Source organism: Hyperolius riggenbachi, chromosome 3 (assembly GCF_040937935.1).
Source record: "Hyperolius riggenbachi isolate aHypRig1 chromosome 3, aHypRig1.pri, whole genome shotgun sequence".
Classification (NCBI taxonomy): Eukaryota; Metazoa; Chordata; class Amphibia; order Anura; family Hyperoliidae; genus Hyperolius; species Hyperolius riggenbachi.
The window spans coordinates 280916439-280933807 of record NC_090648.1 but is presented as its reverse complement, the minus strand read 5'-3'; the positions used below and the strand labels follow the sequence as shown (position 1 = coordinate 280933807).

The 17369-nt window shown below is 39.7% G+C and overlaps 1 protein-coding gene across 3 annotated transcripts in view; it reads right to left on the bottom strand.

Moving 5' to 3' along the window:
- The window catches only part of SLC13A1 (solute carrier family 13 member 1), a 119507-nt gene extending 111152 nt beyond the window's left edge, over positions 1-8355 (bottom strand). Inside the window, exons 1-3 of one of the 3 annotated variants that reach the window (XM_068272707.1) lie at positions 8315-8355; positions 6661-6788; positions 2340-2467 (exon numbers count right to left, since the gene is read on the bottom strand). In XM_068272707.1, the coding sequence (XP_068128808.1) occupies positions 2340-2441 (102 nt within the window). In that variant the 5' untranslated portion in view covers positions 2442-2467; positions 6661-6788; positions 8315-8355. Of the gene's footprint in view, positions 1-2339; positions 2468-5657; positions 5711-6660; positions 6789-8314 lie in introns of those variants that run through there. The other 2 variants (XM_068272705.1, XM_068272708.1) reach the window with 2 other exon arrangements.
- Positions 8356-17369: the final 9014 nt, after the last annotated feature.

Sequence of the window (17369 nt, the reverse complement as noted above, 5' to 3'; positions counted from 1 at the left end):
CAAACTAGTAAAAACTATAAATATTATACTGATCGGCCAAAATGTGAAAATTGTTTCTCTAATAATGTGAAGGTTCCTTTTGTGCCACCAATACAGATCTGATCCACTAGGTCATGGACTCCACAAGGCCTCCAAAGTGTGATATCTGGCAACAAACAACAACAAGGCATTAAGAAATACTTTTGTCATGAATGTTGTCTGCAACATTCTTTAGTTAGGTGGTTCTAGGTAACAGCTACATGATCTGAAAAAAAGGTGATTCACGGAACCAGGCTTCCTTTTTCCATTGATCTAGTTGTAAACCTCACACACTTGTTGACACTTTCAGCATTTGTTATGGATAAGCACTTGTGACTAACTAGTTTGAGGTCATATAATCCTATACACAGCAAGTTGCAATGCATTGTGTGTCCTTACACCTTTTTCTAGCCAACATTACATTTTTGTTTTTTTGTGTTATAGTAGGTCTGCTGAAAGATCGCACCAAAGGGGCTAATATTTGCTCCCATGCACATCAATAAGCCTTGTGTGTACTTCTCAGACAACACACCTTACTTGCTTCGTTGGTCTTGCCAGGTCTAGTCCGTGTGGCAAGCACAGACTTGGCATAATCCAAAAATAAAAAAATGACCAGCACCGGCCGTTTCTTAAAAATGCAGGTATTTATTCACCGGAACATGTGAATAAAAATATAGCCAACAACATTCAAAAGCCTCAAGGATGTAAGTATAGCTCAATAATATTCAGAGCTCTTAGCTGCAGAAATTGGCTGAAGATATCATCAAGACATGGGATATGCCTACGTTGCAGCCCGATCTGCCAACACAACGGACAGTTGCCGCTTCGAACAGGTAAACCGTTCTTTGTCAAATGTTTAGCTAAACTTAAATCCTTTAGGCTTACCGGCTGTTTCGGAGGCTTTCAGATGTTGCTGGCTATATTTTTGTCCACATATTCTGGTGAATAAATACCTGCATTTTTAAGAAAAAAGTCCAGTGCTGGTCATTTTCCTATTTTTGGATTACATCAATAAGCCTTGTGAACGCATGACCCTATCACTGATTCACCAACTGTACGTTTTTGGACGATTTTTGGTAGGTATTCAAATACACTTTAACTAGGATAGATTTGGAAGCTGCCATATGTTGTTCCTTTTAAACAATACCAGTTTCCTGGCAGTCCTGCTCTTTGGCTGTGGTAGTGTCTGAATCACAGACCTGAAACAAGCATGCGGCTAATCCCATCAGACTTCAGTCAGAAAAAACATATTGGCATACTTGTTTATGGTCTGTGGCTGAGGGTATTAGATATATAGGCTCAGCAGGACAGCCAGGCAATTTGCATTGCTTTAAAGGAAATAATTATGCCAGTTTTCCATACTCTTCTCAGTTCAACAATAAGTACTACATACCGGGAACACTCTGCAAGACCTGATCTCAACTAGTCATCAAGCCATCACAATCTCTCCTATGTCACTCAGGTCTTAATAATTGCCCTTTCAAGAACTGCCGAATACATTCAACCCCTGGACACCTGCCTTATTAACAGGAAGATCAATGTTATTTACTTCCCTTATCTGTAATTTTAAGCTACTTGCACACTAGCTTGTTGTGTTGCAGTACTCTCCCCCGCTTCTCTCCAGCAGTTTCCCCACAGTGCGATGCGATACGACAGAAGTGCTTTGATCGATGCCGAGGCGGCAGTGTGTTGCCAAGCAGTAATGCTTGACACACAATTACATTGCAGTCAATGGCACCACAACAATCTAGTCTTGCGTAAATGTTCTGGTTGGTGAAGGCATGCAGATTTCCATGTTGGTGCTATCTGCCACAGGCACAAATCTGCATGCAATGGTGCAGTGCGCTGTTATAGGCTCTTCTGCTGCACCCAAATCAGACCGCAACATGTGCACAACCGGTCTTAATGCTGCATCTGAATGACGTACACCACACTGCACTGCGGGTGCATGCACGTGACTGATATTTCACAGCTGCTATTTCAGTAGTCTTCTAGCAGCACTTGCTGTTGACTTCCATAATTCAAGTGAGTGTTGCAATCTGTTGCCACTTAGACACAAATGTAAGAAATCCAGTCAAGCTTTAATGAACCTCTAGTGTTCTCCACCACACAATCATAATATATAATACATACATATATATATATATATATACATATATATATATATATATATATATATATAGTATATATATATATATATATATATATATATATATATATATATATATATATATATATATATATAGTATATATATATATAGTATATACATACACACATGCTAAAAGCAACAGAACAATTGTGGATGGAAGACATTACTTACTTTTGTTTTGATGATTAGCGGTACTGGCAGTAGGAGTAGTGGAGTTAATACAATCAGTAAAAGCCTGCGGTACATCCACACATAGCTAAGAAAAAGCTTCATTGTGACAGTGTGAAGGTTCCTATCACCTGGGAAGAAAGGAACAAGCGCACTCTTAAATAGACAACCTTGATTAATGTTTCTCTAAACAATCACCTTTAACCACTCACTGGCAATTGTCACCAGGCCTAGTTAACAATAAAGTTTTATGGTTTTACTACAAGAATTCCATATTGATTGGATAAAGAAATATTAATAATGAAACCAACAAAAGATTTGAATGCTGCCTATCTATTTTACATATAAAATAAAAAGGCTATAATGTTCAGTATACAGAGTAATGTATAGTTGATTTAAAAAAGTAGTAGTAGGAGAAAAGTGAGTTATTTAAGGCCAGAATTCTTAAAGCGGACCTGAACTCAGAACTTCCCCTCTGCTCTAAAAGGTAAGCAACAGCATACTAACCTTTAAAGAAAAACATTTATTTGTTACAGTTGATAGAAATCCTGCAATAAATCTTTAAATCTTTCGTGGACGCAGACATATTGTTTGCATCCTGTGCTTACCAATTAGCTCTCTGCCATGGCATTAAGCTGACACAGCTGAGGGATCAACTTACAACTTGGGTAATTAGACAGGCTAAACTCTCTAAATACATACAGGATGCATTTCTATACGTTTTCCTTCTGTCTTGTGCAAGAGTTCAGGTCTACTTTAAACCTAGTCATAAGTATATTTTTCCTAATTATTATTATTTATTATTATTATTTGTTACTGATGGCAAACTGACATGGTCAACAAACTGTTTGAGGGCTCCTGCCCACTACATGCATACATAACCGCAATTAGAAAATGCAAATCAGAATCACAAATCGGCTTTGCAGTGTACAGGGGGCCTGAGGCTGAGACAAGGGGCAGACAAATTGGGTAACTGAACAGGCTTTGGTCACGACACGTGGTAAACAAATTAATTTATGAATAGGCTGAGGTTAAAGCCGCCAGCAAGTAAGCAAACAAGGTCTGGACAAGCAGAGGTTAGCAATGGGAATATAGTAGCAATTGTCTCTGGGAATGGGAATATAGTAACTGGCAATGGGAATATAGTAACAATTGTCTATGGACAATCCAGGGGATGGGGTTGCACACAAACATTTGCACAATAATATATACAAACATATGCTTGAATAAGAAACTTATACTAAGGATCCTTGGAGAGCAGCCACGTGATTTGCTATGTAACCCAGGTTTGTTTGGGTTTTTTTTTTACATTTCTTTTCAGACAATGGACCATCCTGTGGCAACAGACCTACAGTATCTCTGAGTGTGCTTACTGTTCCACTACATGTGCTGATTGCCAAAGCCCAAGACACATTTTGATTATGACTTCACCTTACCCAATCTCAAATTTACTTCCACGTGTGGCCATAGAGCCCACACAAGACTGATCTCTTCTGTTAATTGATCAGAATTGAGATTGGCTTTCATTTGAGTAATTGGCTTTGTCAAAGAATTTTGGAAAGTCATCCACCCGTGTAGGGAAAACTGGATGTTCCATTCAGTCAGTTTCCACAAAACATCTGCCCCCAGTTCGAATAGCAACATCCTGAATGAAAACATCTAGAAACCACATTGTAAAGGGGGCGTTCTGTCCTCGTGCTTTCAGGATTTGATTTTTGGGGTTTGTGTTTCTGTATTCACTGCTGATACACACCAAAATCTCTTCTGAAGGAGTGTTGTTTTTAGACTTGCTGCCTCTAACCTGGCTTCACTAGTCTTAATGAACTCTAAAACCTGTAGTGCATTCAGAGCTGGATCATCCACAAGGCAACCTTAGGCAGTTACACAGGGCCTGGATAAAGTCCAGGGGCCTAGTGGATGCTACCCCCACCAAATCTTACTAATAAAGCCAGGTGACCATTAGCGATGACCAAAAACTGCTATCTTGCTTAAGGCCCAAATTCATCTTAATCATTTTCTGAGTGCATTTGAAAAACTCACAGCCTGTATAAGCACTTCCTGAACAGCAGAGCCTAGCCAGAACCATAAAGGTCCTGTCCTAAATACTCTGACTCAGGATATTTCAACGGGATCAGGTGAAATGAGCTGCTGCTTCGGCAGGGGTCTAAAAGTAACATTTTCTGTTTTATAGCTTCCAGCTAGTGAGTTGGGTGCCTGACACTAGCTGATCTACTATCAGCAGCCAATTGGCTAGTACTTTCAATACTGCTTTTAGGTAATACTGGCTGATTGGTTATTAATACCCAGACAGCTAGTACTTTGGCTGTCAGTGAACAGAAGGCTTTGTTTAAGCATTAGGATGGGAAGGTTAGTGTTAGGCATTAGTAGAGAAGTTACTGTTAGGCAAGAGGAGGGAGGGTTAGGGGACCAGATGAAGATCATGAACTGGATAAGGCTATAATAAAATATCTATAATATTATATTACCGATACTTTAACATTTGGCTGCAGCCAGTTCACATGCTTTCATAATATGCACTCATTTAAACACACTTCTTGATTTATCTAAACCTGCTCAGAGAGAAGGAGATGGTAACTAATAAATAAGCACTAAAAAGGAAGCCAAACTGGTCTTGGAGCTGATTACACAGCAAAGGGTGACATGTTACTCATAGGGCAAAGGTTCCTGCTACAAACTAGCTGGGTCATTCTAGGTGAGGAATGGCCTATTACTCAATGCAATGTACTTGGTCGGTTGTCCAGTGACATCCTTTGGCATGCAATGTCTTGCCAGAAATCTTGTATTTATTGATATGTTGAAATATGTGGCTTGTTGTACCTTCTGCAACATTAAGAGGTAAAATCTGGAAACAGCTGTGGAAATCTCACTGAAACGAAGTAACTGTATGATGGACACTTATAGATATCTTGTTTAATGACAAAGCCTGTGAATGAGCTGGCTGCATTGTCCCATATGTTTGTCTAAATTCCCACTGGAAAGCTTCCTGAAATCTCCGCCCCATAATTAATTTGCATAAATCGGCATTCATTCTATTTTAAAATGAGTTCTCAAAATTAAAAAAAATATCCAGCACAGTCAACTCTAAAAATCACAGTATACTGAGGCAAGATACAAACAGGTTATTAAACCACTACAATAAAAGCAAGGCTGTCAAATGCAATGATAAACATGGATAGGCTTCATTTGTACAGACAGTATTTTGTGATATACAGACTAAGCAATATAAAATAAATGATCCACAATACTACAAATACATCTAAAATGAGAGCTCCATTCCTACAGAAAAAAAATTCGTCTTACCCAAATGATGAGAATTTGGTAGCAAAGGACCAAAGTGGCTCACAGTTCCAGAAACCAGCACACTGCAAATGAAGCACCAGGAAACTGGTACCTCTGTCTCTAATCTCCTTAGGGTGTGTGTAATGGTAAAGAACAATAAATACTTACTGGATTAAAAAAAAGTTAGACCAAGTTACAGAGGAAAATTACCAGAAACAGACATTTCCTGTGAATTAGTCTATCTTGCCTTTCAATTAGTTGCCTATGCAAAACAAGGTATATCTCTGTATTTCATTGCTAGATACTGTGCTTTTCTTAGTTTCTGATCTTAAGGTTAAACAAAAAGCAATATCATATTATTTCTTACATCAGAAAATCATCTTCAATAGGGCTGTACAATTAACAATAACAATAGTATTTTTCACAAATGAACTGTTTTAATAAACGGAAGATATAGAAAAATAAAATGTGTGGGTTTAATGTACAATATAACTGTTTACATTTAAGCTATAATGGATAAAAATGCATAAATAGAGTATTTCTTCTATATTTTACCTTAAAAATGCATAGAAAATAAGGTAATTACTAAAAAAAAATATCACCCACAAAAAAACTAATTTGTTCTGAAAAAAAACAACAACAACAATATATAGATCATTTAGGTGTAAAAAGTAGTGATGAAGTATTGCCAAAGTAATCAGAGCTGTGCTGAACTGAGAAAACAACCTCAGTAGCAAAGTGGTTTAACACATTTACATCCTCCTGCTACTTCCATCTCAAAAGTATCTCCAGAATTTGTCCGTACCTAGAGGCTACTAAAATGCTTTTACATGCTCTAATCATGTCAGAATCATTTTTATTTTCCAAGCACAAAACTGTTCTTGGCACATACAGGGTACAGAGTAGAAGGAGGACACAAATCACGCGGGCATAATAGCAGCATTGGCACAACGTAACAGTCTGACAGTAATAGCATCTGTGGTACAACACAGCAATAAAAAACAGGTTATCAATACCCTCTTACCCTCTTATCAGTACCCTCTTGTTGTCCAGCTTGGTCACCTCCTCTTACCCTCACCCTGGATGGACTTCTCACGAGTGTCACCTCTGCTTTGGAACTCTCTCCCACAGCCTATCCCTCATGCTCCAAGCCTGGAAATTTTCAAACACGCCCTCAAGATACATTTATTCAGACAAGCTTATAACTTGCTATAGTTTCCCCTTTGTCTATTCTCCCAGGGTCTCAACCCCACTACTCTCTAGATCGTAAGCTCGCAAAGGAAGAAACCTCCCCCTGTAGATAAAATTATTCAGTAAAAGGGCATAGCAATAGGGGGGGCAGAGTCTAATGGGGCCCACTTCAGTCGTGGGATGCAGAATGTGGAAGTGGATTCATCATACATTGCTTGTCATTGGAGCTAGCAACACGTCCTCTTCACTCCCCTCTTCAGCCACACTGGACAGTGTAGCTCATTGCAGCTCCCATCTCGGTATGGCTTGTGAGATTCATTAGGGATTCTCAAGGAGCTACACTGTATGGCAGGGCTGAAGAGAAGTGCGTGTGTGGCTCGCTCCGCTGACAAGAGGTAATGTATGACACTGATGCCACACTTTGGTCAATGTTGGGGGGGGCAGGGTCAGTTAAATGGTGGTGCAGGAGAGCCTGACCAAATGTATGATCCTGGGGGAAGGGAAGACGGTTTTGCAGGGGGCCTGGCTGGTTCAATTTTGCTGGTTGGCCTCCCGAGTTTTAGTTATGCCCCGGATTCAGTAGTTCAAGGTCTGTCTGTTTGAGAGCTGAAAAACTAAAACAAGAAAACTGTTGGTAATTCAAATGAGACAAGTTTAAAGAGGAATTTTAATCTTTAAATAAAAAAACAAGACTGTGGAATGCCAGAAATGTCCTATTTAGGAACAGTACTATAGATACCATTCTTCCTCTCGCCCGTTTATTTTCACTACAGGCTTGCTTTAAAGTAAACCTGAGGTGAAAATATAATGATGAGATCAACAATTTTATTTATTCTCCTACTCCTAAAATGACCCTTTTTTAGGCATCTCAGTTTTTTATTTTAGATTTAAATATTTACACAGTAGATTGGATGGTTTATTGTTTCTGCTTAATGGCAGTCTATTAAATGTCCCACACTTAAAATACATGAACTGTTGACCTCTTTCTATCTCTCCCCTGCCCTCAGAAGTTGTATTCTGCCAGGAAAACTTTTATGGCTGTAATTTTTCTCATAAGTGATGTTTACTATATTCCCGACAAGGAAACCAACAAGACAGAAGCTGTCACTTGCATGCCTCAAAATTAACTCTTCAAGGCAGGAACATAAAAAACAGCCTGGTTATCAATATATTTTGCACTGTACATACACATGTTTATCTCATCATGCCACGTTTTAATTGTATATTGCTTTTTGACTGCAGTAAACAGATATATTACTAGCTGCTATGGGATACTGAATTATTTATGACCTTATTTATAATAAAAAGAAATGACAGTTATACATCTTATATGCAAACACAGATTTGTGTATTTTAACATAAGATGCTGACTATAGAACTCAAACAAACTGCTATAGAGACATTTAGGATGCTGACTATAACAGACTGATGACAAAGGGAATTTCTTCTGGTGGCTATGCACTGATGTCCCACAAAAGAGTACTTACTTGGAGCCATCAAGTGGAAGTGTTTGAATACCCAGTAGAATTCTTCTGAAACAAGGATATTGCAGACGTTTAATAAGTAGCTCTGATGCTGTGTATTCTTCTGATGTAATTATTGAATTCCCTCCCTGTAATCTTTCAACAATGAAAGCTTTGATGCTGGCAAATATTCCAAGTACATAAGATAGGAAGGAAACTGACATTTTTGTACCAGTGTAATGTTCACGTCTGGATCATTTGCCCTGGCATCATTTCTCAAAATAAATATTATGTTATGAATGTAGTATTAAAAGTTGTGATGCTTATTTGGTCTATATTAGCTTCACATTGATGTATGGGTTTTCCTTTATTTACATGCTATGTGCTGCTATAGGTAGTTAATACTTTTTATACGTTATGGACATATGCCGAGGCCTCTTTCTGCATGGGGCAGAGCTATGCGCGCAACTGGGACTCCAGTGAGTCTTATTAGTTGCATAATGTGTCGGGGCATTATAACTTTAGAGTATTACTGTACAACTTAGTTTTTGGGGATTTTTTTACGCCAGAAGTTTAAAAAAAAATTCTTACCTGTTTTCCTACATCAACATGAAAACTAAATGAGCTTGGGTACAGGAATACAGAGGACTCCCTGCAGGGACACCATTTGAGGCATTGTAAACCTGGGGGTACACTACGGAGAGAACTGGAGAACTGAATAATAAGCACAGTTGGGAACACTGGGACACTGGGAGGATGGTATTCAGTGGCGTAGCTCTAAGGAGCTATGGGCCCCATTGAAAGTTTTGTATTGACCCCAAACTCCACCCCAAGCGCTATATACATAGCAATTAATATGGCACACCAAAACCTGCCAAGGACAACCACAGTGTCAGAGGTGCAAGAAAGGGATAGGGAACAGTTTGTTAATAATTGCTAATATTCAAAGCATCTACAGAAGCAATCATTACCAGCACAGGTCCAATAAAGAGCGAATACTGTGGTTGAGGGAGGCCCCTCTGGCCCAAGGGCCCCAGTGAGGTCACAACCTCTGCACCCTCTATTGCTACGCCACTGATGGTATTGAATATTGAGGGCATGAGAAAGCTGAGGACACATTGCAAGGGTCACTAGCAAGTGGGGAACATGCTGTTGGGGCACAGATATTCTAGTACAGTAATATGGCACAGGAAAGTTTGCACACATTACTAATGAACTGAAAAGCTGAGACAGACAAAATGGAGCACTAGCAGGCTGCGCACTCTAGGAAGTACTACAAACTTGCACATGCTACTGGGGGCACTAAAATACTGGGGCACATCACGAGTGCACATTACATGGTGCACTGAAAAGCTGACACACTACATGGCACACAAAGGAATTGTAATATACTAGTATTAGGGACACTATAAAGTAGCACACTAACGTAGCACACTACTGCAAGAACTGGAATGCTGGGACACACTATAAGAGCACTGGAAAATTGGTACACGCTGAAATTATGTACAGAAAAAAATGGGACTTGTAAGGGAGTTATACTTACCCAATTCCAGATGTTTGCAGGTTCCCTTACACAAGTGTGACCGTGGCTGACTTCTTATAGCAATAGCATGGCATGCATCATCTTTTTGCAATCACTTAGTGGGTTGTGTATGCATGTGCATATTCTGGTGTATGCATTCACAAATGAGTCTTAACTGTCACATGATTTTGCATACGCTGCCCATTTTTCCCTTTTCTCTCTGTATACTTGTCCTGAAATATAAAGGGCACAACCCCAGTCCCAGTGCTGCTGAGCAGGGGGAAACCTGCATGCAGCTTCCATCAGATACACATTTAGCATAAAACAAACCCAAAACTGTCACAAACATGGGCAATAGAAAGGGTTCCTACTGTCCATATTGGATAATTCCCTGTTTCTAGCAGGTGCTGATAGCCCTGCCGCCTTCCTCTGATGAAGAAACCATAACTTTGAAAAATGAATCCATTTAACTTAGGTGCGCTGGCACCTCACTTGGGATTACCTTCAAGAAAACATTAGATACCTGAAGGCGAAAAGTTTAGATATATGCAACTGGCTTTCTTCTTTCCTTAGGAATCAAGCAGGGTATCTAATAGCCTTTACTAGATTTGAATGGATTAGCTCAAACAAATCCTGTAAAAAGGGATATATCTCAGAACTTTACACATTACTTAATGACCCTCTGTCCTCCTTTAAAGTGGATCCGAGATATACTTTTACTCGTTGCATAATTGTGTTCCTTTACTATTGTTTACAGGACATTCCTCAAGCCAAATACTTTTTTTTTTGGTTTAATACCCTACTTCCCTAAAAACTAAACAAGCCTCGCCCACAGCTTTTCACAGTGCATTGGCATTTTCAGACAGTAGCAAGGGCTTATAGGAGCTCAGTCTGGGCAGGAGGAGGGGGTGGTGTTACTAGCCAGAGATATCAGAGGTAGAGAGGAGGAGGGAGGAGGAGAGGGGAATGAATTTTCACAGAGGCAAGCTGATAGCATCTCCTGATAGCTGATAGCAGCCTGTGACAAACAGAACATGGCTGCCCTCATTGTATCACAGGAAGAAATAATCATATTCTGTTGAAGCTGTTTGCAATTGCAGATGGTTTTGCTGTGTAAACTAAACTTAGGTAACATATATAGACAAGTTACTTGTTATAGTTAGTTTTTCATCTCGGATCCGTTTTAAGCACACCATGCAATTTCCCATCAGATTGACAGGTTGAATTGATAATTTCTGATGGGCTTACAATAGATTTTTGATCACTTCTGTACAAAATCGATCAGGAAATTGATCCGAAACCTTATCGGACCTGTCAGCAGTTATAAATTCAGGCCTGTTGATCTGACAGGAAATTACAAGGTGTGTACCAGGAATTACTATATGCTCAAATGGATCTCAGACCTGCAAGAGGATACGAAAATAAAGGCTTGGGGGGAGGCATGGAGTATTGTAGCAAAACTATCTTTGAACCTTGCCCTCGTAGAACCGGCCTATAATGTATTATTAAGGTGGAACTGGTGCCTGCTAGAATAAAGGGAACATAAGGCAAAATACTTATGGAGGCTGTTATATATATATATATATATATATATATATACATATATATATATATATATATATATTTATATATATATATATATATATATATATATATATATATTTATATATATATATATATATATATATTTATATAAATATATATATATATATATATATATTTCCTTTTAATCAATACCAGATGCCTAGCAGTCTTGCTGATCTTTCATGGTCAGTAGTGTCTGATTCACATACCTGAAATAGGCATGCAGCTAATCTTGTCAGATTTTTGTCAGGAAGATCTGAGGTGTATGTATGTTCAAGGTCTATGGATAAAAGTATTAGGGGCACTGGATTAGCTGGAGAGCCAGGCAATGTGCATTATTTAAAAGGAAATACATATGTCAACCTCCATATGTGTCTCACCTCGGATCCCTTTAAACCACTTACCAGGAGCCAGGTTTGGATACTGTTTTGGAGGCTGTCAGGTCCTGTACTATGTTAAGGTTTTGGGGCAAAATATTTACACCCTTGTTTAGGAAGATGGTCCTGAGAGATCCTTGTTCAGAACTGTTACATTTTAAGTTAGAAGACCTAACTAGGCGCCAGAAAACATTAATAAATTTCATTTTAGTGCCAGCTAAGCTAGGTCATTGAGGACACAGCTTGTTTTCTTTGAAGAAGTAAAGCGTAGAGTCACTAAATTTATGATTCAAGAGAATATGGCCAGCATCCATGGAGGGGGGAGGGTGCGCTTGGGTTATTCCCGATACCTCTTCTTTTGTGTTTCTCTATCTATCTACTTTCTCTTTCTATCTACTTTTCTATTCTTAGTTATTTTCCGTCACTGTCTACAGTGATCCTTTGAGGTACAATTTTCACTGTAAATTGCAGCAAAATGGAGCCCCCTGCATTAAATGTCATATCTTTGTTAAAGTCATTGTCATTGCGTGCCCGAACACCACAGAAGAAGAATGTGATTCTGGCAGATGTGCGTGGACTCTGTTTAATGATACTCAATTTTGCTGTGATATGTTGTAATGTTTACTTTTTTGAAAAACAATACAATCTTTGAAATAGAAAGGGCTCATTTAATGAAAAGATACACAGCCCGAGGTTATCGTCTTTACAAACTGTAGATCAAACCATGTAGTAGTTCCGGTGATTTAGGCTGCTACGAATCTGGTGAAAATAAAAAGAAAAGTAAATTGAGCTCTAGAGATTCCTGGTTGGACAGGTAAGTGACCCAGCGACAGCGAGTGTTAGGGATGGGGACACGGTTGATGTTTACACTGAAGGATGAAATGTGTTTTTTGGTTGCAAATTATTTCAGCTGCCAATATTTCTGCAATCCTATTTTCATATGCCATTTTATCTTTAGATTGCCCAGGTACGGTCATAAAAGAGGTTTACTTACTGTAAATAACAGTTTAATTTCTTATAAATTTAGGGGTCCTTTATAGGATTACATTTATGAATATTTTATTTCTCTAATTAATGTCCTAAACTACAAACTTATTAGGGTACTAATGAGGCCAGCAGTTATGTTTTATGAGATTAGCTATAAGCCAGTCTGGTGATAAACATGAATATCTGTATGATTTGGCTATAATAGTGCCTGCTTACAGTCAGCAATACCTAGCGGCAACAATGAATTAGTATCAAAGTATCATGCCAAAGTATCATTTGTCCAGCAGATGCAGCACAAAGTGTTTTGGATTCTCAAAAGTTTAAAGTTCATTGTTAAATATGTCCAAAAACCCAACTCATTAACCAGCTGCTGAAAATCTATGTTGGTACTTTCTTGACATCATGTAGCTAACGTTCTGCTTACCTGGCAGGCTGGCAGTGTACATATGGTAATGTTTACCTTAAGAAACAAACAACATGATCCAAAAGCATTTCGTAACCTCTTTCAACACCATAGCTACAAAATACAAATATGACAAACATAATTTCTACAGCAGTTACTATTTGTGCAATTAGTTTCTTTTATTTCATTTTACTAGTTACATCCTTCTTTAGAAGGGTTGAGTGAAGAATTGTCCTAAAATGAAAATGCCAGCTCTCTGAGGATAAGTTCCAGCTAATAAAAACTTGATGCATGTGAGCCTCTCATTGGCATTAGAAGCTCAGTACTCCCAAAGCCTATGAGGCTTATAACTTGTTGAATGAATTGACTTGGGCATTACAAAGGTGGCTTTAGGCAATGCAGGGCAGATTTCTATTGTTTTTGTTGAGCTGTCTTCAGCACCATGTAGTAGTCATTACCTCAGTGCTTTACAGTAATTTATTTACCGTATTTTTCGGAATATAAGACGCACTTTTTCTTCCCCAAAAATTAGGTGGAAAAGTGGGTGCATCTTATATCCTGAAGATGCGGTAATTGTGGCCCCAGAACATACTTATTGGATCCTATTGCCGCGATCCTCTCCTCCTTGCCTGGCTCTCTTTATCCCAGGACATCCTGTCATTCACAGTGAAGGTCTTCAGAGCCTCAGCTGCCCTCGCTCCTCTTTGCTGCAGTCTTTTATCTATACATGTGCTGCCGCCGCCATCCTCCCTGGTCACAGCGTCCTCCTCTGACGTCCTTCCTAGTTACAGAGCCTCCGACGTCACGTGCACACGCTCGCCGCAGATCAAACAGCAGAGGGCACCGTAACTAGGAAGTACGTCGGAGGAAGATGCTGTAACTAGGGAGGATGGCGGCGGCAGCACGTGTGTATGTTCGCAAGGCTGCAGTCTTTACGAAGACTGCAGCAAAGAGGAGCGTGGGCAGCTGGGGCTCTGAAGACTTTCACAGTGAATGACAGGACATCCTGGGCTGAAGAGAGAAGGAGACTGCAGCTGAAGAGGAGCGCAGCAGCTGGGACCCTGAAGACCCGCATCCTGAATGACGGGGCGTCCTCTGATGAAGAAAGCCAGACGGGGCAGGGGAGGATCGCGGTGACAGGATCAGGTGAGATGTTTCATCAGGGTTTAGCCAGTGTAGTGTAGTTGGTGGTGGCAGAAACGGTTGGTTAGTGTAGTGTAGTAGGTGGTTACAGCAGCGGGGGTTAGTTAGTGAAGTGTAGTGTAGTGTAGTATAGTGTAGTTAGTGGGGCAGCAGGGGAAAGTAAAGTGAAGTTAAGTGTAGTGTGGTGTAGATGGGCAGTGTTGCTTAGATAGTGACAGTTTAGGGAGAAAAGGTCCATAAGACGCCCCTGCACCATAGACGCACCTAGGATTAGTTTTTTTTTCCTCTGATTTTTGCCCCCTAAACCTAGGTGCGTCTTATATGCCGGAGCGTCTTATATTCCGAAAAATACGGTATTTATTCATTCAATTCTTTGATTAAACAACCTTTTTAATGAATTTAAAGCCCTTTTACCTTCATGCAGGAAATCTGGTGGTACTGCATTGGTAGTCTGGCAGAAGCAGTGAATCAGCTGGCAACTCTCAAAGGTGTTAGATGAACAGAAGAAAGTAGAAATTAAAAGACAAGAGTCTAGAAAAGAGGTCTACAGATGAAAACGCCAGAATATGATACAAGTATACAGATGAAGAAGAAGATGACATCACAGCAGTATACAAGGATACAGAAAAAGATAAAATCACAGGATACAAGTATACCATACCATAGTTACCATACAAACTGCTCTGTGCAGACAGCTGGCGGTGATGAGGGCACCACCACTACCAAAAATATAACAATAAAACTGTCAGCATAACAGCCCCGTCACAGTTCTGAAAGGGGCACAAAAATCAAGTTTAAACAGATCCTGAAGCAAGAGGTATTTGAAGGCTGCCGTATTTATTTCCTTTTAAACAATACCAGTTGCCTGGCAGTCCTGCTCATCTCTGGCTGCCGCAGTGTCGCACACCTGAAGCAAGCATGTGGCTAATCTTGGCATTTTTTTGGTCAGAAACATCTGATCTGCATGCTTTTCAGGGTCTATGGCTAAAAGTATTAGAGGCAGAGGACTAGCAGGACAGCCAGGTAACTGGTATTGCTTAAAATGAAAGTCTCAATTTTCCTCTCACTTCCGTTTTTTTTAAGGAGTTGCACATTAAATTGGAGCACATGCAATGGCTTCACATTAAACAGGGTGCATACAATGGTTTGCACATCGAAAGCAATGCCTTACAACCACATGCACATGATGCCAGAACCCACAATTGTTAATGCTACCCCACAGCAGGAGATGATTGAACTGGCACAGTCTTTTTAAGAAACAGCTGTACAGGTCCTCCTACAGACTTTCTTATGCTCTAGTGCCAATTAAAATGTTAACATGTCCACCATATCAGAAAAAGGACCTATGGGTATGCTGTCCCAGTCAACAGTTTGGATTTGGGATGGACAAATATTGTATGCTACATCACTATAATTAAATACAGTAAAATGACTACCTTTACTTCAGAAAACATGCCACTTGCCTGTGTTGCCATACAAATTGCACTGTGCAGACAACTTGACACAAACACTATTATGTATAATATAATAATACATTTTTTGACTTTCCTGATCATTTGCAACAGGGGACAAAATTGCTTTTCTATTACATCTCAGAAGCAATTGGTAATTTATTAGTTAAGCTAATGCTTTGGCTCTTTACTGTCAATGTTGAGTGACGCAAAAGGTGCCTCTATTAAATATGCAGTCACCCACTTACAACATGTCAGGACAATTCAATGCTTAATGCAAACACTCATATTAATGACATTGCATTGTGAAGGGCTTAGATGGAAATCTCCACACACAGCAACTGACACTGTAGGCGGAAGAACTTCACAGGTGTTTCAGGAAATGTGACATTCTAAGTGGTATGACAGAATGCATCCAGTGTTTCAGGGCTTGTGAGGTAATGAATTTCTCTCTTCTACCTTTAACTAGCCCAGCTCTGTCATAACTTTCCCACATGGTACAAATGGGCAGAGGTGTGAGTTACATTACACAATGAGACTCTGTCTGGGGAGAAATAGATTTCATATCAGAAATAATCTGCTGTAAAGCTGGACACATCCCCAAATGGTTACCAATAGGTCTGTCTATCACTGACAAAATAAAAATTCCAAGTAAAAATATGGATGCTGTCATTTTTAAGTTGGTATTTCATTGCCTTTATACTGTATTCATCCTTAGGATTCATCACTTTTTTGCTGGCTGCTACTGAGTCAGTGCACTGATTGGCCCCAATGATGGAGCCCTGTCCCGCCCGCAAGACCGTGGGCGCCAATTACCTGCAACCTGAAGCTTTGCTGCTGTTTCAATAGGACACATGACGCCAACACTCTGCTCCTATTGCATGGCGCCTGTGCTCATCAACTTCTGTACTGGCTACACACGTGCGCCGCTGGTCCAGTGGAGTTGGGGACCTGAAAAGTAGTTATCAGCAACAGCAATCCCTCTAAGCGAGCCCCCATGCCCACAGCTCTATCGGTGCTCCCCTCTCACTTCAACAAGCTGCAGTATGTACTTGTTGGGGGGACAACTGGTGCTATATTCAGACCATAAGACGTACTGACTCCCCCCCCCCCCTACTTTTGGGGGAGAAAAAGTGCAACTTATGGTCTGAAAATATGGTAATGTTACCTCCTGAGTTATCTCCTAGGAGATTATTTTCCTATTCTTTTTAAAATAGTTTTTAAGTATTTTACAATTGAAAAAGTACCTAAAAGTATGTAAAAAAGTATTATCAAAATTACTTTAAGTATTTTCTTGCTTGCTGGTGGTTTAAAAGGCATGTTATGACAAAGTATGAAAATATCACCTAGGAGAAAACTCAGGAGAAATGTATTTATTTATTTTATATAGCGCTGACATAGTATATGGCCTTGTCACTAACTGTCCCTCAGAGGAGCTCACCATAGTCATATGGCTATGTATGTATTGTGTAGTGTATGTATCATAGTATAGGGCCAATTTAGGGGGAAGCCAATTAACTTTTCTGTATGGTTTTGGGACGTGGGAGGAAACCGGAGTGCCTGGAGGAAACCCACACATACACGGGGAGAACATACAAACTCCTGGCAGATG